At 41.1% G+C, this 25,311-nt stretch overlaps 1 protein-coding gene across 6 annotated transcripts in view; it reads right to left on the bottom strand.

Annotated features, from left to right (window-relative positions):
- Window positions 1-1,165: 1,165 nt before the first annotated feature.
- LOC124287062 (flavin-containing monooxygenase 5-like) overlaps window positions 1,166-25,311 on the bottom strand; it is a 66,745-nt gene continuing 42,599 nt past the window's right edge. Inside the window, exons 3-9 of one of the 6 annotated variants that reach the window (XM_046723536.1) lie at window positions 22,775-22,965; window positions 7,667-7,835; window positions 6,389-6,844; window positions 5,703-5,758; window positions 4,607-5,003; window positions 3,878-4,119; window positions 1,166-3,164 (exon numbers count right to left, since the gene is read on the bottom strand). In XM_046723536.1, coding sequence (XP_046579492.1) covers window positions 2,856-3,164; window positions 3,878-4,119; window positions 4,607-5,003; window positions 5,703-5,758; window positions 6,389-6,844; window positions 7,667-7,781 — 1,575 coding nt within the window. In that variant the 5' untranslated portion in view covers window positions 7,782-7,835; window positions 22,775-22,965 and the 3' untranslated portion in view covers window positions 1,166-2,855. Of the gene's footprint in view, window positions 3,165-3,877; window positions 4,120-4,606; window positions 5,004-5,702; window positions 5,759-6,388; window positions 6,845-7,666; window positions 7,836-9,748; window positions 9,854-10,233; window positions 10,505-11,676; window positions 11,746-12,493; window positions 12,548-22,774; window positions 22,966-25,311 lie in introns of those variants that run through there. The other 5 variants (XM_046723537.1, XM_046723540.1, XM_046723539.1 and 2 more) reach the window with 5 other exon arrangements.

Genomic DNA, 25,311 nt, shown 5'->3' on the forward strand with positions numbered 1-25,311 from the left:
TGCAGATTCTTGTTATCCATAAATTGTCATTATTGTTCTTCCCAACTTCTAAAATCATCCTATTTTCAGCCAGCAGGGGCGTAGCTACCATTATGAAAAAAAAGCCCGGGCTTACACATATTTGCTAAAAAAGTGTGTTTTTTTCTAATTCTTGCCAAAAATACCTATAAACACGTCATCAGAACTATTTAAAAAATGGCAATCCCTCTATGAATCATATTGACTACAATATTCTTTGATAACCAAGCATTACCAATACAGTCACCATGTATAGTAAACATGTTATTCTTCATATCACAAATTTGAAAGATGTCTTTGTTTCAGTGATGATTGTTTTTCCACCATCATGTATGTGAAGGTGTTTGTTAGAGGTGCGTGAGTCCATGTGAATCATAACTGAAATGCAGGTATTTACAATCGCCCTTCAACAAAAACGTGTACGTTATTCCCTTCTGTAGTCATTCTCAGGCTTTTAGGTGCAACCTATCGGGCTTACACGGATACATTTGCCTGCTACGTGCCTGGCCAGTGTCCGCGACCAGTTCGTTATATCCGTCAGTTCGTTACATACGTGTTCGTTATAAGCATAGTTTATTATATATAGTGGACCCTCAATATAAATTGAACAAAATAAGGGATTATGAATAAGTTAAGGTCTATTTTTTGTGTGATTTCAATACAAATACATCCACTAAAAGAATCAAGCTCCGTAACATGTTTTCAGTACACATATCGTGCTAACATAATGTATCATGAAGTGACGTTCTTTTCAAATATACCTCAACAACAAAATTTGTATATTAATAAATATACCTTGATAACACCATCAGATTGCGTGAAGGTATTTAACAGACTGTAATAATGTACATTTCCTTTTTTGCACTTCCGTGCGTGTTGAATGGATGCACAGTGTAATTTATTCGATATTACAAAATGGTATTGAAATATATAACGTTGTGTATTTTTGTCGAAGCACTTTATGACATCGAGTGTATTATGACATGTCGTAATACAGTCATGCACAAGCGTGCGTGTTGAAATCATAACCAGTGTCATTTTTAATATTAAAAAATGTTATTTTAATACACGTGTATATCATGCTGTGAATTTCATTCCGCGCACTTTATGATGCAAGGAAATCTGTTTGGAATCAGCAAACGAATTCTGAAGTTTTCGAGTTTTATTCAGCATTCATTGAAACCTATCCTGTCGTGTGTAACATGTGTGTCAAATATTAGACATACATATTTCTATGACAATTGATTTTGTCACTAATTACAATATCACTCTCAAAAAGATCAATAATAGGATTGCTACGGGATAGACAAGTGACACGTGTTCTTTCTATCAAACGCCACATAACAAGGGTGGAGTTAGTTTAGTTTTACGCCGCTTTTAGCAATATTCCAGCAATATCACGGCGGAGGACACCTGAAATGAGCTTCAAACATTGTACCCATGTGGGGAATCGTACCCGGGCCTTCTCCGTGACGAGCCAACGCTTCAACCCACTTCTCGTGTCCCCAGCCGTGATATTTCTGAAATCGGCGTAAAACCATACTCACTCACTCACTCACTCATCGAGCACAAAGCAACATGACCCGTGAATATTGAAAGAGTTGATATTCAGTAACCCATGCTTGTCGTAAGAGGCGACTAACCGGATCCGGTGATCCGGCTCGCTGACTTGGTTGACAGGTATTATCGTATCCCAATTGCGTAGATAATGCTCATGATGCATGTTGCTCACTTGATTGTCTGGTCCAGACTCGATTATTTACATACTTCTGCCATATAGCTGGAATATTGCTGAGTGCGGCGTAAAACAACAATCCAACCTCCTTTCAGTTAACATCGGGACAGGAACTTTTGAGGTTTCGATATGGCTTTATTTAATTTCATGGAGGGAGATTGCTCTTTAAATTGTTGATCACGTGGCTTCGCGAACACCTCTCGTCATCACACGGCTGTATCTCTCTTTAATTATTTTATGATGTATATATAATTTAATCCCTGCATATAAAAGCATGTCCTATTGCACTGTTACATCGTTTATCACAGCCTCCATCACTTTCTCAAAGACCCGTGGAGATCCGGGTTATAGAATTGGTCTTCGGCAACCTTGCTTGTCATAAGAGGCGTCTAACGGGATTGGGTGGTCAGGTTCGGTGACTTGGTTGACACGTCATCACATCCCAATTACGTAGATTGATGTTCATGATGTTGATCACTGGATTGTCTTGACCAGCCTCGATTATTGAGAGACCGCCGCCATACAGCTGGAATATGGCTGAGTTCGGTGTTACCAAACCAACCACTGTCTTCCGGTTCCGGTCTTCAATTTTCCCGTTTCTTTTCTCAACAACATTTATTTTCGGCTGAAATATTTAGCCGTTTACTTTTGATTTTAAGTTTTCAGTTCTCTGGTTTCTTTAAATCATCCATTTGTCCTGACTTATTTTATGTAATATATCTTTCCTTACTTTAAACCTTAGCGTCACTGGACTCTGGCTCCAAATGTTTCCGTCACAATGATAATGTCAACATAAAAATACCAATGATCAGCTAGCCCTCTAAAGAGTGATCAGATCACGTTGAAGGCTGTTCTGGCAAGCACATTCATCTTGGTCTTGGTTGGGGGCATATAGTATCAAATGAATAGTTGGATTTGTAAATTCTGTACAAATACTGTCTCTCTTTGACTGGTCAAACACGTAGTGTCTCTCCTGGAAGCAAAGTCAGAACCTCCAGGCAAAATACTATGAGGACATACATACACACACTGTCTCTCTTTGAAGAAATAGCAAGATCTCGGCGGCAAATACTTGCATGTCAAGCGGAAACATGGATGTTCCCTACATAACAAATAACAAATATATTCCAAACAAAACAGGTAAAAGTAATAGCGCTCGCAGAAAATAATTATTCGTTTTAATCTCCTGCACTTTCCGTAGCTGATTTGCATAGGCGCCATGTTGTGCCTTTGCGCATGCTCGGATGGCTCCGTCCCAAGCTCCGGGTCCAGTGAGACGATGATGAACGTTGAAAGCTGGGCCAAGGTAATACTGGAATGCAACGGTTGGTCCCAGTCTCAACAGTTCCAACAAAGATGGCTTTACCCCTAGCTCTGCAGCTATTTCGTCCCTTATCTGGATATTTGGAAACTGGAAAAGAGAAGAGGCTTGTTCAGAACATTTTTTTCAGTGGTACCACGCCGTGACAAGAAGTAAATCTGATGGGAGATGTTTGCGATATTTGGTGACACCACGGTGTTCCTGCAATATGAGTACTTGCTGATTCCGTTTAACAAGTTCTTATTTGTAGTCTGTTAAATATCTAGCTGTTTATCGTGTCATATAATAAATTAGCTCCCATGTAAAAAATAATTTGCTTCCAGAAAATCGATTTCATATTTCTCAAAAACCATCGAAATTACAAATAATAATAGTGAGTGAGTGAGCAGTTTACGCCGCTTTTAGCAATATTTTAGCAATATTCCAGCAATATCACGGGGAGGGACGCCAGAAAACAAATAATAATAAGAACAAAATAACGCTCGCTTGTAAGAACAGGCTACTGAAAGAATTAATCGTCTGGCTCGGCGCCCTAGTTTATGCATTCAAACATCGACGTTGCTCATGACGTCAATCACAAGTTTGTCTGGTCCAGATGCGTTTTTACAGGATTTGGTCATAGAGCTGTAATATTCCTGGATACAACCTTATACAACTCACACATAACTATTTACTCAACAATAAACGGCCAGAGAATGAACAGTATTGGGACTGAGAATAAACGTTACGTTACAGCTACGTCACCTTGTGAGTGAGTAGGGTTTTACGCCGCTTTTATCACTATTCCAGCAATGCTGTCTTACCGAGTATCTGTATTTTCCATATATTCGTAGAAAGCTTTTATTCCATTTGTCAATATCTTTGAGCATCACAGTTTTGGTTGGAAGTTTGTGTTTCTTGGAGACAACTCTTGCCGCCAGTCGCGCTTGAAGCTCGGCTATTGGTACCAGAGATCCATGAGTTCGGAGAAAGCCAATCATGGCCATCGTATCATGTGAAAGATGAACAGGGAACACCATCTTGTACCATTCCAGTTTCTCCTCACCTGAAAGTAATGAATGAGTCAGTCTGGTTTTATGCTGTTGTGAACAGAATTTCAGTTTTTGTTTGTTGTTTTACGCAGCACTCAGTAACATTCCAGCTACAGGCAGCGATCTGCAAATAACCGAGTCTGGAGCAGACAATCCAATGATCAATATGAACATCGATCAATGGGGATACGATGACATGTGTTAACCAAGTCTACGAGTCTGACCTCTCGATTCCATTCCTTTTACGACAAGCATGGATTACTGAAGATCAATTTTAACCCGGACCGTCACGGGTTAAATCCGCACAGTTAATTGTGCTGGTTTCGACGAATGGACTAAATCTGCTGGCTACATCCTGATCATGAAATTCTATACGGGAGGAAATCGAAGTTACGACATGCATGGTGCAAACAAACTAAGAAACATAACTAATGACGAATATCGAATTTGAACCCATGATCATATGTTTCTGTCACGTCTATGAGGGTAATATCTTCATACTTGCTCCTACGACAGGGTCGAGAAATGGAACACTCCGTTGCAGTCCTGTTGCAAATATCACACCATCAAGGTCCGAGACTGTTGTCCCATCATCGAACTCCGCGTGTCTCGTCCCAAGTCTCGCGAGATTTCCTGCGATCCTAACCTTGCCACAGACAATCCTCATTTGAATTTCATCATTAATCATGACAGCGCCAAGAGGGACGGGTATCCCTGAGTGCAGTTTGTATTTAACATGGTCAAGTCTTGCGTTAGCTTTGCTGACGATTGCCTTGCCAAAAACAGATTCCGGAAGTGGTATCAACGTGAAAATTCGCCTCAGCATGAAGTCCACGGGAACACCACCCCCTTGACAACGATTGAGTATCCATGTTCCTTTCCCAACAGATAAATAGACCTGTTAAACAGATGGGGGAAATATTGCCATGAAACATGGATTATAATGTTAACAAAGCACATAGAATGGTAAGAATCAAATATGGTCAAAAATAGAAGAGACACACAGACACTTAAGCAAACAAGCTGGAATAAGTTAGATACTCGAGATCTGTCAAACATTTTGTTTACAACGCGGGATCATCTAGAGGCCTTTTAATTCTTCAGCTCGAGTGACTATAGAGCAGTATAACTGAGATTTATATCTCGAAAACGAAAGTGAACGGGCAGTTCCGAAAGTAGATAAATAAAACGATTTCATGTACTGTCCGGTTTCCTCTCTGAATTCCATCATATGAACGTCGAAAAGGATGCAATATCGAAGAACTCTTGAGTTAAAGGTAGGTTTTCTTTAGGTCAGACCGAAATCCCAAAATGGTGTGATGACAATTTCTGTGATCGACATTGCTTGAATAACAATCTTACACACTCACTCATTGCAATGAATCGAGGTGACAAGACTGTTGGGGTCTGTGGGGATTGGCCGTATGAGTGCTCGTCAGATCTTAATAAAGAGAGGTATCGAACTGGATTGATTGACTAATCAATTAGATTGGCTGATACACCTTCAATACCTGACATGTATTTGGAAACCATTTGTTAAAAAACTTTGTCTTTTAATAGGCGTTAACATTTGGGAAAAAGAGTGACAATAACGTACTTGCTGAGCGTATCTACTGACGTCGGTGGCTACGTCTCCGGCCGAGTGGGCATTGCCTGTAAACAGATGGAACTTCAAGTGGGCAGTAATCATTCGTGCATATTCTGTACAGAATAGCTGGGGTTAAGTGTGGACGGGGGATGGGGGTGGGGCGTTGTTTACGCAATATTAGTTACTGTAGTAAAGGTGGTATGTGCGTATTGCATCTGCTGTTAGACTAACCGGGGCACTGAAGCCAAGTCGTCTGAGGCGACGCAATTCCCCAATGTAATTTGAGATGAAAATGACAAAAGGCAAGCTTTTACCTTCCTCTATATAATAGTCTCACTACAGTTACAGTTCAGTAACATCTATAGTATATACATACATTCAAAAGGAAAATAATATTAAGCATAATCCGGACCCAAGGTCCTACTTATTATGTTATTACGGCAAGAAAACAACGTAATTAAGTTGACGGTGTTACCAACGAGTGGGGGTAGGGGAGGTATTATTGTGCCATAGTATCATGCCGCATGTTAACATAAACACCTCGCAGACAACTCCAAAGCCAACCTCTCTTTGTGTTACCCATTGATGCACAGCGCCAGACAGGGTAACAACAAGTACCGTCTTTTAACGCCTTGTTCATCGAGAAGCTACGTGCGAGGTAGGAGACAAAGTAAGAATATTAACGAATGCCTTACCAACAACAAGTATCCTCTGGTTCCGATATTTGGACCCTGATTTGAATGTCTGAGAATGCTCCACAGTTCCTGCAAACTTCTCAACACCTTCTATGTTGGGAGTATAAGCCTTTGAGTAAACACCAGTGCAGACTAACACCGCAGCGAATGTGGTCCACTTCCGGTCGCCATTTAATTCCGTTTCAATGTCCCAACTTCCGGTGGTTTCATAATTGCTGCTTCTCGTTATATTATGCACCTTTGTATTGAACTGAATGTATTTCTCAAGCCCAAAATTCGCCGCGTAGCTTTTGAGATACTGATACATATCTTGTCCTGTTGGGAATGGCGGAGCATCCTCGGGAAATGGGAAGTCACTGAAGCAGGTGATTCCCTTGTTCGTGTTGAGTATAAGTGAATCGTACGCCCTGGCACCCTGGCCTGGCCTGAAGTCTTCCGTGGCGTAGAATGTTCCCCCTGCAACAGAGGGACAGTTAATTGTGAACTGAATTTCAGAACGGCAGCTTGAAGTGAAAAATCCTGGGAGATGCAAATCTGCACAGTGAGTGAGTGTAGTTTTACGCCGCACCTAGTAATATTCCAGCTATATGGCTGGGGTCTGTAAATAATCGAGTCTGGACCAGATAATCCAGTGATCAAGAGCATGAGCAACGATCGACGCAATTTCGATACGATCACATGTGTCAACCAAGTGAGCGGGCCTCACCACCAGCAAGGGTTACTGAATCTTAACGGATTAAATCTGCACAGTTAATTGTGCTGGTTTCGACGACTGGACACCAACGGTATTCTAAATGTGATGACTACATCCTGAGTTCGTGGGGAAGAGATATGACTTTGTAACGTCCGCCTATTCCTTGTTACATCTAACATAGACTAACTTGTATATGAACTTGAACAATATCAACAATGATAATCGATTAATCCTTCTTTAACCAAAAATACTGGAGAGATCCAAAATGACAAAAACACGTTTTATTTAAGTCAACCTGTGGATTCAGAAAGTACAATGCAATAATAGAGAGATGTATTCGTAAGAATGGGCGGAGAATACGGAGTATGGGTTATACCAGTGTCTGACGTATGTGTAATACAAGAAGTTTCTGTTTTAGTTTCAAACTGTAAAACCTCGAGTGGACGTAGTTCGAGATAAACGGACTGTCTATATAACAACATGGGACCGATTTGGGATCCGCCCAAACCTTTTATTTAAGGAGAGTCAGTGTGTTCGGAGTTACACAAAAAAAAATTCAGAGCGACAGAGCAAGTACTACAAACCAATATCATTGTGCTGTTCAAAACAAACAGGCTCCAGTCCTTCTTCCAGGCAGGACTTCACAGACGCCAGACCTGCAACTCCGGAGCCGACCACAGCCACACGTAGACCCGCCATGTCGGGTTCGCTTTTCCTTCAAGACACTCTCTTCTCCTCGATTTGCAATGCCACCTGCAACGAAATACGTTATTTTAGACCATCTCGGCGCCATTATCCCGAGTCTCCGCCTTTTCTTGTGCAGGATGCAGCAACTTAATCTGAGGACATTATTGGCACTAACGTTGTGTCGTTTATGTTGACACTTGTGATATGAATTAGTTTAAAAGCCCCTATTTAACAAACATATGAATAACAAACAACGGGTTACTTGAACTCATCCTTCGGCCAACAAAGGGACATAACCGGAACCTTTCATGAAGTGAACAAAGGGATAACTGGAACCCTTCCTCGACCCAAGAGGGACATAATTGGAACCCATCCTTAAGGCAACAAAGGACATAACTGCAACCTTTCCTCGACCCAAGAGGGACATAACTGGAACCCATCCTTCTGGCAACAAAGGACATAACTGGGACCCTTCCTTCAGCTAACAAAGGACGTAACAGGAACTTTTCCTCGACCCAACAAGGGGCAGAACTGGAACACATCCTGTAGTCAACAAAGGTCATAACTGGGGCCCTTCCTTCGGGCAACAAGGGGCAGGACTGGAACTTTCGTTAAGTCAACAGTGGAATAACAGGACTCCTTCCTCGACCCAAAAATAAACATAACTTGAACCCTTCCTTAAGGCAACAAGGGGCATTACTGGAACCCATCCTTCTGCCAACAAAGGGATAACTGAATCCCTTCCTCCACCCAGGAAGTGACAAAACTGGATCCAACCCTTAAGGCAACAAGGGACATAACTGGAACCCTTCTATAAGGCAACAAGAGACATAACTGGAACCCTTCTATAAGGCAACAAGAGACGTAACTTGAACCCTTCTATAAGGCAACAAGAGTCATAACTGGAACCCTTCTATAAGTCAACAAGAGACATAACTGGAACCCTTCTATAAGGCAACAAGGGACATAACTGGAACCCTTCTATAAGGCAACAAGGGACATAACTGGAACCCTTCTATAAGGCAACAAGAGTCATAACTGGAACCCTTCTATAAGTCAACAAGAGACATAACTGGAACCCTTCTATAAGGCAACAAGGGACATAACTGGAACCCTTCTATAAGGCAACAAGGGACATAACTGGAAACCTTCTATAAGGCAACAAGGGACATAACTGGAACCCTTCTATAAGGCAACAAGGGACATAACTGGAACCCTTCTATAAGGCAACAAGGGACATAACTGGAACCCTTCTATAAGGCAACAAGGGACATAACTGGAACCCTTCTATAAGGCAACAAGGGACATAACCCATCCTTCTGCCAAAAACTGGATAACTGTAGCCCTTACTTCAGCCAACAAGGAGCATAACTGAAACCCTTCCTTCACCCAACAAGTTACATAACTGAAACCCGCCCTTAAATCCACAAGGAGATAACTGTTTAAGTTGTAATTAACCAGCAACTGGACAGCTCCTCTGAATGACGACTGATTGAAACCAATACGCCCTGGAATTGTAACTGTGAATGTTGAGTGGGTAAACGAACCACAGGACTTGTGGCACCTCAGAGTGACGATTGAATGAACACACCACTGGGCCTGTAATTCAATGGATGAATATATCTCGTACATTAGAGCTAATGTGGTATTTGTGAAAATCCTTATCGTTCAGTTCCTGTACTCTGTGTCAGTGAAGGTATCTACAGTTTTACCGTTGTCACATTGATGTCAAATTACTGATATTATCGATACGTACAAGGAATAATTAAACGAATCAATGTCACAAATATGACATGAAAGGCATATCTCATTCACATCCTCGTTTTCAGTGAGTTTTGATTTATCTGAGTTAATATATAGATCATTGCCGTGTACCTTCAGCACTGTCTGTGTGATAATGTGCGACACGACACACTTGACTACACAAGTTGTTAGAGAAATACATACGTAATGACAACTCAATTAAAAGACAAATATACCTCCTAAATTACCAACTGAAAGTCCCCTGTACTCACTCTTTTGCGTGATAACCTCCTATATATCTCACTGAATCTGTGCACAGAACGTACCACAGTAAAGGTTAATTCCTCGAAAATATCGTTAAACGAGATGCGGAAGGAAAAGACCGTTCAGCTTTGTTGCCAGCGTGTATTGAGGAATGGGAAATGAACAATCATTTAGAACGATGATGTCACTTCATTTACATATACTTGTAATGTTGCCCGAAAACAACTGTGGTTATTAGTTTATCTATATTTAAGGGACCGTTCATAAACTATAGGTAGGGGGGAGGGGGGGTATAATGATTTTTATTAATAAGCATGTACAATGTGAATGACACTCCCACTCCGAAAGTTTATGTACAAAGTTAAGGACACCCCCACCCCCTGCACGTGATGTAAAAAAATCAAAGAGTCATCATCCACCAAATGATTCTTGATAGGCGAGTTAATTACTGCAGTACCGATTATCACTCGGGAATGCTTCTGTTCAGTGGCCAGCACATTCATCCCTTGCCATCAGGATCCTCGAGTTGAGCAATCAGTTCATTCCTGAGTCACGCAGACACCGCATGCAGTTCTATTTATGAGTCCTGGGTCGCGTTACGAATTATCTGAACTTTTATTGTTTATCATTGGCTTAGGAATGTTGGCTTAGGAACGCTTTGCTAAGATATGCGATGGGGTTGATATCGGGGCAACGAGTTGATGTCGGGGCTCCTTGCGAACCATGGTAATGTTTGATGGCGTTGTGCTGCAAATGGGTTTTGACGTCTCGAGGACGGTGATATCTATCGTTGTCATACATGAATATCGTACGACTGGCAAGGGGATGGTTATCAAAAAGTGGCACGACGAAGGTATTAGAACTTCCTGTTGATAACGTTGTCCGTTGACTGGCGCCGAGTGCCCCAGGTGCTGTAATGAGATCCACCTTGAAGTTACAAGTAAAGCAGCCCCACACCATTAGTCAGTACCAGCAAAGGGTCTACCTGCAAAGATCATCACCTGGTGATATGCCTCGTTACAACGTCTCCATACGCGATAACGGCCGTCGGTAACGTGACGATGATCGCGACTTGTCCTCACGTTCTCTCAGTCTGCACCTGTCTGTGAATATCAGTGAGTGAGGGATGTCTGATCGGAGGGTTGCGTCTTGCAAGTGTCAGTAAAATCGGCTTAGCGGCGATAGACCTCCTTTCACTGATGCTGTTTATGTCACGTGGTCGGAACATTCTTACTAAAGCAGATATGATATAGACCTGATTTCAGTCTTAGTATTTATCGGAACATTCTTAGTTATGTATATAGACCTATTTTCAGTCATGGTATTTACCTTACATGGTCGGAACATTCGTAGTTACGCAGATAGACCTCCTTTCAGTCATAGTATTTATGTTACGTGGTCGGCGTAGTTATGCATATGGACGTAGATTGACCTCCTTTCAGTCATGGCATTTCTGTTACGAGGTCGGAACATTCGTAGTTACGCATTTAGACCTCGATCCTTTCAGTCATGGCATAGGTTTATGTTACGAGGTCGGAACATTCGTAGTTACGCAGATGCCGTATATCACTCACGCTATAAATGCTGAGTTGTCGGAACATTCGCAGTCAAACTGTTTGTCATTCTGGGTAAAAATGCCCCAGCAGTCGGTTCATTCGTACTTATGAAGAACAACCGCATTATTTCCGTCACTGAGATTATGTTCATTCGTAATGACGTAGACACCGCATCTCATTCAGGACGTTCTTTCAGTAATAAGTGCATTCGTTGTCACGCAGGCAGCTTTTCAAATGAAATCAGTTGCATACAGTTCATTGTGGTTAGGAAAATAAGCAACATCGGGATTAAAAATCCCTGCAGAAATAAACACATCCAATTTTCGTAAACACGATAACATTACCTGTGCTCCAGCCCAGCTCGGCGCGTCCTTCAGATGTGTTTACGTTACATCCTCAGTCAATATTTATATCATGAGTGAAGGAATCCTTTTAATCTGTCTGATTACAGTCAACCTAAGGCCAGTCACGCGCACAGCCCGTGCTGGTCCGAGAGCTCATGTGGTCTCATGCAGCTGGTGTTGATCTTCCGATGTTCTAACATCAGTGCAATAGCTTTGTAGATGGCGGTTATTCGAAATGTATCTGTAGACAATTTGATATTTATCCTCAAACAACCGTAGCTGATACACGAAACAGATATTAGTGTTTTGTTTCTAAAAGGTGATTGATTAATGTCATGCATTTACTTCAAAACATTAGAATATTCCAATCTGAAAAAGGGTCACTCAAGCTTCAATTCCATATCTCGTTCACAACATTCTCACTTCGTTGCTCTTAATTAACGAGTTGATTTTCTTCCGCGTTCATTACGACGGAAAAGTTTGGATTACACAATCATGTATCTGTTTTCACAGCAAGTGCGTAATTTTATGTTTTCTGGTATGACGATCTTGTTTTGGGGGGAATGTGGTCATCGGCATGTTTTGGTCACGCCTGTCCGTATCGTACATGCCACGAAATCTGGGGTCAACTGATTCATAAACATGACTGTGTGGCCGAGTTCCGTCTCGGTCTAATAATAGCGCAGTGCGAATCGTCAAGTGCTGAAATTGCCACAGATCTGCCCTTAGCTAGCGAAATGTAACGATCTTAACGACATTTGTTGACAGATGTTCTGTCATGTGAAGAAAAATCACTTTTCCATGACAACACACTCACCACGCCCACTGACTCGATAAACAGACCGGATGCTGGGAAGATTTAATCAAAGGGAAGTAACCCATGTCTACCATTCTTTGTCTCATGATTGGGTTGTTGGGTTTGCAATGCCAGTTCGATTCTCAATTTCATTTTTATCCCCATTTATTTCACATCTTTTACATTGGAGATGTCTGAAATGCAATGTTCTCAAAATTATTATACTGCTTATGTTAAGTATTATTGGTAGAAATGTGAACTTAGGGCTATGAATGTAATATTTAACTTTCAGAAAAGTTCGCGATGGAACAACCGCCTTGAACAGATATAAGAGGAAGCGGACATAAAAGAACTACTAACCACACAGTAATGTCTTAATTTTGTTTGAGTGTTTAAGGTGAGGTGAGGTGAAATTGGGTTTAACATCGTGCTTGAGAATATTTCGCTCATATGACAACGTGCGTGTGTGTATATGTGTATGTGCGGCTGCTTGTACTAGCCCAGACTTAAGCTGGTTTTATAGTGCTGAGATACCATGCCGCAGTGAAGCATGAATACCCCACTCAGACACATTATACTGACTCCGAGCCGACCAGTCCTTGTTGTACCCATTAATGCCGAGCGCCAGGAAGGGGCCAACAAGAACCATATTTTAACGTATTTTGGTATGACGCGGTCGGGGATCGAACCCGCGACCTTCCGCTCTCCGGGCGGACGCTCTAACCACTACATCACGGAGGCGATTTGAGTGTTTAAGTGAGAGTCTCTGTGGATGAGATTATAATAGCGCCGCACTGAACATTATGTCACTGTTTGTATGCTTGTTGTTTAACGCCGCCAACAGCAATATTACAGTTATATGGCAGAGGTATGTAAATAATCGAATTCGGACCAGACAATCCAGTGATCAATTGAATGAACATCAATTCCATCCCAGATCTTCAGAGGTCCAGCTTTGTCACTTTTTTGTCGTCGATCATTATGGAATTTCAAAACACGACACAACTTATCCCAATGCAGTTAACAACAATAATAAATATACAGTCCATACTAGTTGGTTCATTATATTAACCACTGGTTCCCTATCATTTCCATTCTATAGCTGATACAGTGCCTTAACATTTCATAGTGAGTGAATAAGTGAGTGAGTTTGGCTTTGCGCCGCTTTTAGCGATATTCCAGCAATATCACGGCGGGGGACACCAGATATAGGTTTCACACATTGTACCCATGTTGGGAGTTAAACCCGGGTCTTCGGCGTGACGAGCGGACGCTTTAACCACTAGGCTACCCCACCGTCCCTAACATTACAAAGTCAACAACAACAAACTCAATGCACTTTAAAGGTTTGAGAAACAAAATTGCTCCATATGCCGGAAGTGATGTAACGTAATATCATATATGACCGAAAAATAACATTTTGTATCTATGCGACAGAGCCTCAACAAACACAACGCAGGTTTACGCATATTTGTTTCTCTTGAAAAGCTCACCTCTTCACATGTGAACGCTCGTTGCTTCACCCGTGTGAAATCCAAACACCAGTTTTCACAAACCGTTCTTTCATAATGGCTTTTTTAACTGGCCATTCAATCTTAATTCAGTGAATAGAAAAGGAGAGCAGATTACAGTACTGTTTGTACAGCCAGGCGACTAGATTTTTATCAGACTTTGTACGACGGCGAAAGACATTTTCTTTCCATGCGATATGGGCGAGAAGTGGAGCGGCGCAGCAGGTTAGAGTGACCGGCCCTGATTAAATGACGTAATTTGTCCCGTTATATAAACAGGCGTGTCAGTGAGAAGAGAAGTCATTCTGTCTTTGATTGATGTGAAATAATTCATTGCAGCGCTAAAAGTTCCACTTACCCTGGGAGGTACTTTTACATGCACGAGAATCGAAAGTTGTTTTATCTCGTGTAACAACACAAATCTTGAATTCACAAAAATATTTTATAATCGTTTAAAAATCGTTTTAAAGATATAATTAATGGTACTTGTTGCCATAAACCAGTATGAATACACGTAGCAATAATAGCAACAGTAGAAATAGAAGTATTAATATTAAGTGATATCGTTAGTTATAAAAGTATAGCAGTATTAATAGCAAGTGATATCGTTAGTTATAAAAGTATAGCAGTGGTAGTAGTAGTAGCAGCAGCAGTTGGAGTCGCGGTAGATGTATAGTAATTATATCCTCTGGAGAGGCAAGTCTAGATAAGTGGACGGTAAGGACGCCTGGATATTAGAGGGATATTTTCTATTTTTAGAAATTCTCATTTAAACTATTAATTATTACCGTAGAGACTTGTGCAAGTCTATAGTAGTAGCAACAACCACAGGCCCTCGAGTTTTTTGTATGTAATATGTATGTTATGTATGTATGTATGTATGTATGTATGTATGTATGTATGTATGTATGTATGTATGTATGTATGTATGTATGTATGTATGTGTATGTATGTATGTATGTATGTATGTATGTATGTATGTATGTATGTATGTATGTATGTATGTATGTATGTATGTATGTATCCTCTAATGACAGGGATGTTTTTCCAACACCAGCTTGTACCAGATATGTATCCTACACTCACGGGGATATACATTCCGCATCAGCTGATACAAAGGTAGACATGTATCTACTTAAAACATCGTCGCTGTATGGCTGAAATGATGGCTGTGCGACGTAAACCTTTAACTCACTTATAATGACAGGGAAGTACATGTATATACTATACCAGCTCATACCAAGGCTGATATATATCCTACATTCACACAGACGTATGTCCAACCAGCCTACATAATAAAGACAACATTCCCTTTGTCAACAAACAAAACTGAATGTGTTTCTTTTCAGTTTCTGGTTGGTAGTTCATGTTCTATATAGGGTCCCTTAGTGCAGGACGCTTGGTTACAACCATGTCATTATCTGAAGGATAGTGCCCCGCGCTGTATATGCCTGTCTAAATACCCCTAACTACTGACCCGTTAAGTGTGCGCAAAGCTGGGTTAGCTGAACCGCACAAATAATTAGTTTTAAAAATGAATACAATATGAACCCATGTGTCGAGCTGCCACGGTACATGTCAATATTTCCTTTCTTCCTTTTCTTACGTATGTGTGTGGTTGAACCAATACCAGAAATTAAAATCAGAGTGTGCCATACCTTGAACACTGCGAGATAAAAACACCGAACCATACCTAGAACACTGCAAGATAAACAACACCGAACCATACCTAGAACACTGCAAGATAAACAACACCGAACCATACCTAGAACACTGCAAGATAAACAACACCGAACCATACCTAGAACACTGCAAGATAAACAACACCGAACCATACCTAGAACACTGCAAGATAAACAACACCGAACCATACCTAGAACACTGCAAGATATACAACACCGAACCATGCCTGAAAACTACAAGATAAACAACACCGTACCATACCTAGAACACTGCAAGATATACAACACCGAACCATACCTAGAACACTACAAGATAAACAACACCGAACCATACCTTGAACACTGCAAGATAAACAACACCGTACCATACCTAGAACACTGCAAGATAAACAACACCGAACCATACCTAGAACATTGCAAGAGATAAACACACCGTACCATACCTAGAACACTGCAAGATAAACAACACCGAACCATACCTAGACAACTGCAAGATAAACAACACCGTACCATACCTAGAACACTACAAGATAAACAACACCGTACCATACCTAGAACACTACAAGATAAACAACACCGAACCATACCTAGAACACTACAAGATAAACAACACCGTACCATACCTAGAACACTGCAAGATATACAACACCGAACCATACCTAGAGAACACTACAAGATAAACAACACCGAACCATACCTAGAACATTGCAAGATAAACAACACCGTACCATACCTAGAACACTGCAAGATAAACACCTAGAACGCTGCAAGGATAAACACGCCGAACCATACCTAGAATACTACAAGATAAACAACTAGAACACTGCAAGATAAACAACACCGTACCATACCTAGAACATTGCAAGATATACATCACCGAACCATACCTAGAACACTGCAAGACTTGAACACCGCAAGATAAACAACACCGAACCATACCTAGAACACTGCAAGATAAACAACACCGAACCATACCTAGAACACTGCAAGATAAACAACACCGAACCATACCTAGAACACTGCAAGATAAACAACACCGTACCATACCTAGAACACTGCAAGATAAACAACACCGTACCATACCTAGAACACTGCAAGATAAACAACACCGTATCCACTTCATAAAACTAAGACTGAGAGATCACAGACTATTAATTGAACTGGGGAGAAGAACAAGACCACCTAACCTTTGGAGGACCGTTTCTGTGATCAATGCCCAGTCCTTGAGGATGAAGAACACTATTTCATGTCTTGTACTAAATATTCAGATATAAGACACTCCTTATTTAATTCCCTTTCCTCTCAAATTAATCACTTTCAAAGCCTTACCACCAGAGAAAAAATAGCCTCCTGTAATGAACCAGATACAATAGAAATAATCTGCTACCATATATACAACTTCAAACAAATCTAGAAGATCCCTTGATTGCCCTTTGTCATTGTACACATTTGTATCAGTATATGTATTGTTACTCTGACGTATTATATATCTCGTTTATGTAGTTTACAGAATATTGTCACTGTCTCGACATGGAACGTTTGCGCAATAAAATATCTTGTATCTTCAACTTACTTGTATCGGCTGAATCAGTTGTAGAAACCCTTCCTCGATGTTTCGTTATTCTAGTCTGAGGGCTCGATGTTTGTTTTTGCCATCTTTGAAGCTGGATGTGGAAACGCTTTTGGTGAGTTTGGTGGAGATGGTTGATAGATTTAGCAATGGCGAATCTTGCCGTGAACGATACCGTAACTGCTTCAACAGATAGCAGAGAGGCTGTGCATCTACTGACTACTGAATTCTGCCAAATCTCCAGAGATTAGAAATGATGAATGTGTGCCATATGAAGATTATTGTGTGGAATATTAACCGAATTCTGACTTCTTTAAGACATACACTCTAAGATCTCTCTTGATGTAATTCATCATCTTGATACACGCTTGTTGTTTTACGCCGCAGCCACTTTCCAGCCGAATGACGGCGGTTAGCCTGTCATACAGACCCTGAAAAAATATGCCCAAGAAAGCCCATGCAAGTCTAGAATATGTGGCAAGTCTAGATTTCCCCAGTTTCTGGTCTGAATATGAAGAAAGTCTCTGGGCTCCTTTTCATTATATCTTATGATTATTATGAGCACGAGCATCTATCTACGCAACTGGGATACGATGATATGTCTCAAGCAAGTCAGCGAGCCTGACCACCTGATCCCGTTAGTGGCCTTTTTCGACAAACGGGCTGCTAAACTAAAAAGATCGATAATCGTAAAGATCTTCGATGGGAAGAATTAATTATGAAAATCGATATGAAAATTGCATTATCGATAATATCGGGCATGAACTATTGCTATGAAATGTAGTTTGAATTGCCTTGCAGAGGGCACAAAGATAAGCCCTTACATGTGTATTCATGACCTACTTCTAAATTATTATGAGGCCCCTGTATTGGCACTAAACCATGCATAAACGGGTCACCACTCAGTGATGTGAAACATGTCGATATCTCTCAGACGTTTTCTTATCAGAGTTCTTCTTCGATATTTATCGATAATCGATCGATGATTGGTTAGCGATTACCGACCTCTGTGATCTGTATCGATAGCCAGATCAAGTTGAACATCACTACTTTGCATTTCTATCCACAGCAACTTAAAACAGGTATTTTATTGTGAGTATACCACCTGACATCGTAATCGTTTACCGTTAGAAGCTCAAAGTGCCCCCGAACTACCGTCCCCCCCCCCCAAAAAAAAAAAAAACAACAACCTGGAAACCTTCCTTACCTCTAACCGTCAGTTTGTATCCACCGCTCACGTCACATCTAAATAAAACGTAGCCTTTTAAAATTTATCATGCTCAAGAAAGCTCCACCAATCGGTGACTTGATCACCTCTACTTATCTTAAGTGTAAATATAACCGATTTGCGACCCGATTTCCAGAAGCCCCATTCCTTTTATAACACACAGTCATGTATACAAAGACTAACCCGTTGTTTGTATAACTTGGGGCGCTAAAATTAGCTATACCAATCCAGAAAATTAGCAAAGTGGTGTTAAGAGTGTTATAACGAGGGAGTTGGTCATATACGACAATGCGCGTTAAAGCGAAGTACGTCATGTCGCCCAGTTGATTGTGGGAGGCATGGAAGTTAGTCGGTAGTTGTGAAAAAGTTAGTCAAGTCAAAATCGGACTAAATACTCAATCACCAACAACGATGTCGCTGGATAGAAGGGAAGTCAAGAGGAGAAGGTCTTCCTCCTTCCGTCTCTCATTCAGAAAGAAAAACAGTAAGTGATTATGAAGCGTTACGTTCTACATTTCAGATAAGCGTTTATTTCTGTTAGTCGATTTGCTGTTGGGACAAGCCAGCATTTCTAATTTATCAGTGCACTGTGGGTTTACTGTGGGTCAGTTGTTCATAGCAGCTGATATGGCTTATTGATGACGAGTTATGCAATAAATAACTTGCTGATTGCATGTACATTTCACTAATTGTACCGCTTTAGGTCATTACCGAGGGAGATATGAGAGCATCGGATGTGCATTTAATTTCAGCTCATGAATACCTAAACCTCATATCGTCTTTTACCTCATATAGTATGCAAATATAATATTTCAAATTAAAATAACATTTGGGTGTGGCTTTGATTGCAAACTGAACGCCCAAGAAAGGAAATGTGTCATAAATTTTAGTAATGTACATGGAATAGTCAGGCAGCCACTTGACATGAAACGTTCAAAGCTTTGAAATGCGTCATTTAAAATTAAGACAGTTACGCATCAACTGGTGTCATATAATTTCAGACCAGCTTGAGCCTGGCAATAATGTAATTGTGGGATATTAAATGACAACATCGCCAGAAATTGTCATCGGCAGTGAAATGCCCGCCAAGCTGTTATAATGACATGTCGATATCAGCAATGTGTCATGGAGAGACGTCAATATGTGCAATAGACATGCTAAGTAAACACGCACCACGTGGGTGGCGGGACAGCTGGCAGATATGAGACGACACAATAAGTATTGAATTTAAAGGTCGAAACCAAATGGTTGAATTTTTTTTAACACGAATTTATTGCAATTTTCACAGGGAAATCAGATACGTGTAAACAGGTTTGAGAGTGAGAGAGTGAGGTTTTACGCCGCTTTAAAAATATTCGAGCAATATCACGGCGGGGACACAAGAAATGGGAGTCACACGTACCCATGTAGGGAATCGAACCCGGGTCATAAGCATGACCAACGAACGCCTTAACTATTACGCTCCCCCACAGCCCCTAAACAAGTTTGAGATTGTGTTATCAAAACGGTCGATGTTGTCATATATGGTCGGAATGATGATGAAAGGTATTTGTGCTCACATGTAAAAAAAGAATAGTTCGTAAACAACAGGTCGTATAGTGACAAGACACTGATGATTGTATAGATATCATGATGAGGAATGTATGTCACGTGAACATGAAAAGATGATGACGTGGGGAACGTTTTTGCTAACGTGCCGAAAGTAATGGCGTGATGATGGTGGGGATGTCGTGAGGATGGTAATGAAGAGCATGGGAATAGAGGACATCATGATGATGATGATGATGATGATGATGATGAGGGTGGTGGTGATGATGGTGATACCTATATAAACATGCATTTCATGGTATAGTGACGACAATGATGTAGAGTGAAGAGAGTGATGACGATTAGGACGACGACGACGATGTTGCTGATGATAATGATGAAGATTAAGACAGTGCTGCTGAATGATGATGTTAATGGCGATGATGATGATGATGATGATAAACGTGATACTGCACTGACGATATGAACGTGACTGTAATGAAAATATATACTGATGTTCACGAAGATGAAACGCCTGGGTGGTTTCGCTATATACTCTGCTAATTCAACAAGACTGACACAACAGTACATCAGCGACGGGATGTCTGAGTTCAATTATATTTTGTCTGGTTCGAAAGGTTCACTGGTAGGCGTTGTCGACTTAGAAAGGAAATCAATTAACTGAAGGCACGATCGCGACCACCGGAGAGGGGGTGCATAAGTTAAATCAGTCGCGGTTTGAAGTTCTTCACCATGCCTTGCGCCGATACACCCCCTAGCCGATCCCCGACCTGATACAAATCTTCCCCTGGAGGTTCCGGGTTAAAACTGTCCCCAGCAACCCATTCGTGTCGTAAGAGGCGACTTAGGGATCTGGTGGTCAGGCTCGGTGACCTTGTTAAATTTTCTTGTCCTGGGACGATGCTGTCCATATCAATCACCTGTTTGTCTGGCCCAGAATCTGTCATGTATACAGGCAGTGGTATTTATGGTTGGAATGCCGTAGACGGGCGTTAATAGGGAAAATAATCTGCCTTTACTACTTCTGGTTCAATGCCAGCCATATCTATCACGTATATTCTACTTCTTCTTCTACTACTACTACTACTGCTGCTGCTACTACTACTACTACTACTACTACTACTACTGCTGATACTAATTATTCTGCTACTACTACAACTGCTAGTAGAACTCATACGACTACTGTTACTACTGCCACTACTAATTCTGCTACTACTACAACTGCTAGTAGAACTCATACGACTACTGTTACTACTACCACCACTGCTGCTATTACTCCTACTACTACTACTGCCACCACCATCATGACTCTCCCGACTGCGACTCCGTCTACCCCTACTATTTTCTTTTACTACCACTTATACATGCACTGCTATTTCTTCTCGATATTATACATTATTCTGTACTTAGTGCTAAGAGATTCGTAAAATATACGCCGCCATATAGCTGGAATATTGCTGAATGCGGCGTAAACCTAAACTTAACTCACTCACTCGTTAAATATATAAACACGAGTGCATGCTTGTTGTGAAAGACTACTTAACCTATTAAAACGAAATGATTTTAAATAAATACTTCCATAGTTAGTTTTCACTATCACTGCCCTGCCTTGCGTCAGTATAATAACGCATGTTATTCATCCCTGCTTCTATGCCAGTAGGGGTCTGATTCACCCTATGTTTAGCGCGAGTTGTATCCTGGTGAAGTGTGTCGGCGGATTTCCTTCATCACTGTTAGACGACCCTGACAACAGGTCATCAGCCAGCGTGGAACCGACCCTTAACACTTGTACAGCTGTACTTTGGGTCACTGAGAGCTGGAGCAAGTGATGTTGTGTGTCTGATTGCTGTTCAAGAGTTAAACACAATTTGTTAAGATCCAGTCTAGTGTTGGGACAAATGTAATGTACATAAAGGTACCCAAGGCTATGGACATGTATTTGTGACATCGTTCTTAAGTGCACCATGAGACACGGTGGTGGTGGTGATGATGATGATGATGATGATGATGATGATCCTGATGCTGATGATGATCCTGATGCTGATAAAGATGACGATGACGACGATGGTGATGATGGTGGTAGTGGTGATAATAATACTCATATAAACGGCTATGGTGATGATAATAATGCTTAATTATAACATATGACAGCGATATGATGATGATGATGGTGATGAAAAATTGAGGGACCTTTGGTCTTGTTTATTGCTGTAAAACAACATAACTGTTTTCCAATTAAAAGACTGAGGGACTGAAATGCGAATATCTGGGAAGTTCATCAACAGTCAAACAAAACCTGGTCGCCATCCAGATAACTTCATTTCCGGCAACAGACCTGCCTCCCATTATACAGTCGTCCCTTTGCCATCACATAACATATGGCCTTCTAAACCTAACACACGAACAACATTCAACAGAACCACGCATCAATCTAAAAGTCAAACATCCGCCAGCCCATCCTACAGACACTGAAACAAAACTAATCAGAAAGCATCCCGAGTAATTCTGTATGAATTTGGCAGATAACTTTGAATGAACAGATTGCCTTATACCCTTTCTACAACATTCTAAAACAAATTTAACAACGTAAACATATAAAGATATTTTTACTTCCGGGATGGTCAGCCAACCTTTCCCGCCTTGTGTTGTGGCGACTTGGACCGCCCACAGTGACTGAGTCCGTCATTCATGGACTCGTCAAACATACACTCGTTCCTGGCTAAATAGTTATACCCACTGTAACACGCTAAGTTAGGAACCTACGTGTCCATCCTCGTTGTTCATGATTGTCCCCGACTAAATCCATTTAGGGCTCCTTCAGTGGACCCGCTTAGTAAACAGTTCTGTCGTTGAAGGTTTACACTCACCAAACAGATGATCCACAGCCCCAGTCAGCTGATCGGTCAGTTGTCCAGTTAGTTGACTTCCGTGTTTGGCGACTTTGATCTGGTAAGCTGAATCAAAACAAATAGGAATACAACTCTGGATTTTACAGAATCCCCAAACCTTTCCTTCCAACGAGTCAACACGAACCATTCTTGTAGGACAGTTACTTTTTGCTAGGACAGTTACGTTTGCCTTTCTTATTGAACGTTTACCTTTCTTATTGGACGCTTACCTTTCTTCCTGGATATTTACCTTTCTTATGTCACAGTCACCTTTCTTGTTGTACTTTCCCCTTTTCTATTCGTCTTCTTTTACCAATGGGTCAGTTACCTTTCTTATGGGACAGTTGCCTTTCTTATGGACACTTTCACCTACCCTGTAGAACATTTACCTTCTTACGGCACAATTTTCCCCCTTCCCCCTTGTGTTACAGTTATGGGACAGCTGCCTTTTTAACCACACATTTTAAGGACATTTAGCATGTACAACCAAGAATATTGTAATGCCTGAGGTCAAATTGATCTTGTCCGTTTTATTTCTGAACACGTCAGTTTCAAATATAATCATTTACTACTTTTGTCATGACATCTGTGCCTCACCTACTCAGACATTTGGAAACTTTTCCTTCTCGATCTAGATGCTGTAAGTTTACAACAGCTGTTGAAACTGGTCGTTCTGGCTAGAAGTGTAATCAACACCTGTGCATATATTGTGATTCTAACAGTTAATAATATGCTAAGTGCATGTTCAATTACTTATCATTTACATTACTGTCACATGCAATAAGACAGACACGCGCACGCACGCACGCACGCACGCATGCACTCACGCACTCACGCACGCACGCACGCACGCACCCCTAAGCTCGGTTGAGAATTTTATTGAAATCGCAGTCAAGACACTAAGCATGCTCCAGTTACCACGATGAACATCAGCAACATTCTCAACTTGGAGTAATGGATAAAACGTGAACAGTTTCCGAACTTTCTCTCGGTAGTAGACTTTGAACTCCAACGTGTTTCAGCATCAGCATTCGTAATCACTCGTGTCATTGCGGAACAATCCGATTGGCCGCGAGGAGAAGCGAAGGTAACAGCCTGTTACCATTCGTCACCATTCGCCCCTTTCCGTAATCTCCAAGACCTGTCCCGGAAAAACACGAGTTGGTCACGAATGGGCCGGTTACGTGAGCATCTGCAGCTATCGGTCAAAACATCTCGAAGCATAAATTAGGGCTGCCAGCATGACGTGAGTCTTATCATCATAAGTTTTCCGTCACACACGAACCATGTGCTACTTGCTGATAAACTGTCCTCGGTATTTTCAAGAAGTACGGCTTCAGCTGTAAACAACGACAGTTGAGATTTGGCTTATCTCGACACAACGTAATAAAGATATGGTCAATCGCTCGACCGCCACACCTCCGTGCTGCTGCCAAGACGTTTTTCTCGGATAATGTTAATGTTTGTTAACATAGCTTGCTGATAGACACACGGGATATGAGTAACTTGAATTAGATCGTTAGAACCTGTCAAAAGTCACACCAAAATTCTATTGGTTGTCCCCCGCGGCGTTAAGACTAAAATAACATGCTGACAGTTTATAAGTCGTCGGTAAATAGAGTTTGTATATATTACTTTGGAATTTCACATAAGAAATCATTTATTTAGGACAGGAATTCTGTGAAAAACGTCTATGGTAAATTTGTTTGAAATGAGTTTTATCTATTTATGGATAATTGTACATTCCGTTGAAGCTCAGCAGTCCAAGTCTCGTTACGTTGCACAGGGTTTCCGAAGTTCACAGGGAGAACCACAATGTAAAGTCGCTGGCCTTTTGTCACATTTTACTGGGAGACCCACATTTCATTGTTTCGCATTTTACTGGGAGACCAGTTTCATTGTTTCACATTTTACTGGGAGACCCACATTTCATTGTTTCACATTTTACTGGTAGCCCAGTTTCATTGTTTCACATTTTACTAGGACACCCACATTTCATTGTTTCACATTTTACTAGGAGACCCATATTTCATTGTTTCACATTTTACTGGGAGACCCACATTTCATTCTTCCCCATTTTACTGGGAAACCCATATTTCATTCTTCCTCATTTTACTGGGAGACCCACATTTTATTCTTCCCCATTTTACTGGGACACCCACGTTTCATACCCATATTTCATTGTTCATTTTACTGGGACACCCACATTTCATTGTTTCACATTTTACTAGGAGACCCATATTTCATTGTTTCACATTTTACTGGGAGACCCACATTTCATTCTTCCCCATTTTACTGGGAGACCCACATTTTATTCTTCCCCATTTTACTGGGACACCCACGTTTCATTCTTCCCCATTTTACTGGGAGACCCATATTTCATTGTTCAGCATTTTACTGGGACACCCACAT

This window comes from Haliotis rubra, unplaced genomic scaffold, assembly GCF_003918875.1.
Source record: "Haliotis rubra isolate DU_JTF1 unplaced genomic scaffold, ASM391887v1 Scf4, whole genome shotgun sequence".
Classification (NCBI taxonomy): domain Eukaryota; kingdom Metazoa; phylum Mollusca; class Gastropoda; order Lepetellida; family Haliotidae; genus Haliotis; species Haliotis rubra.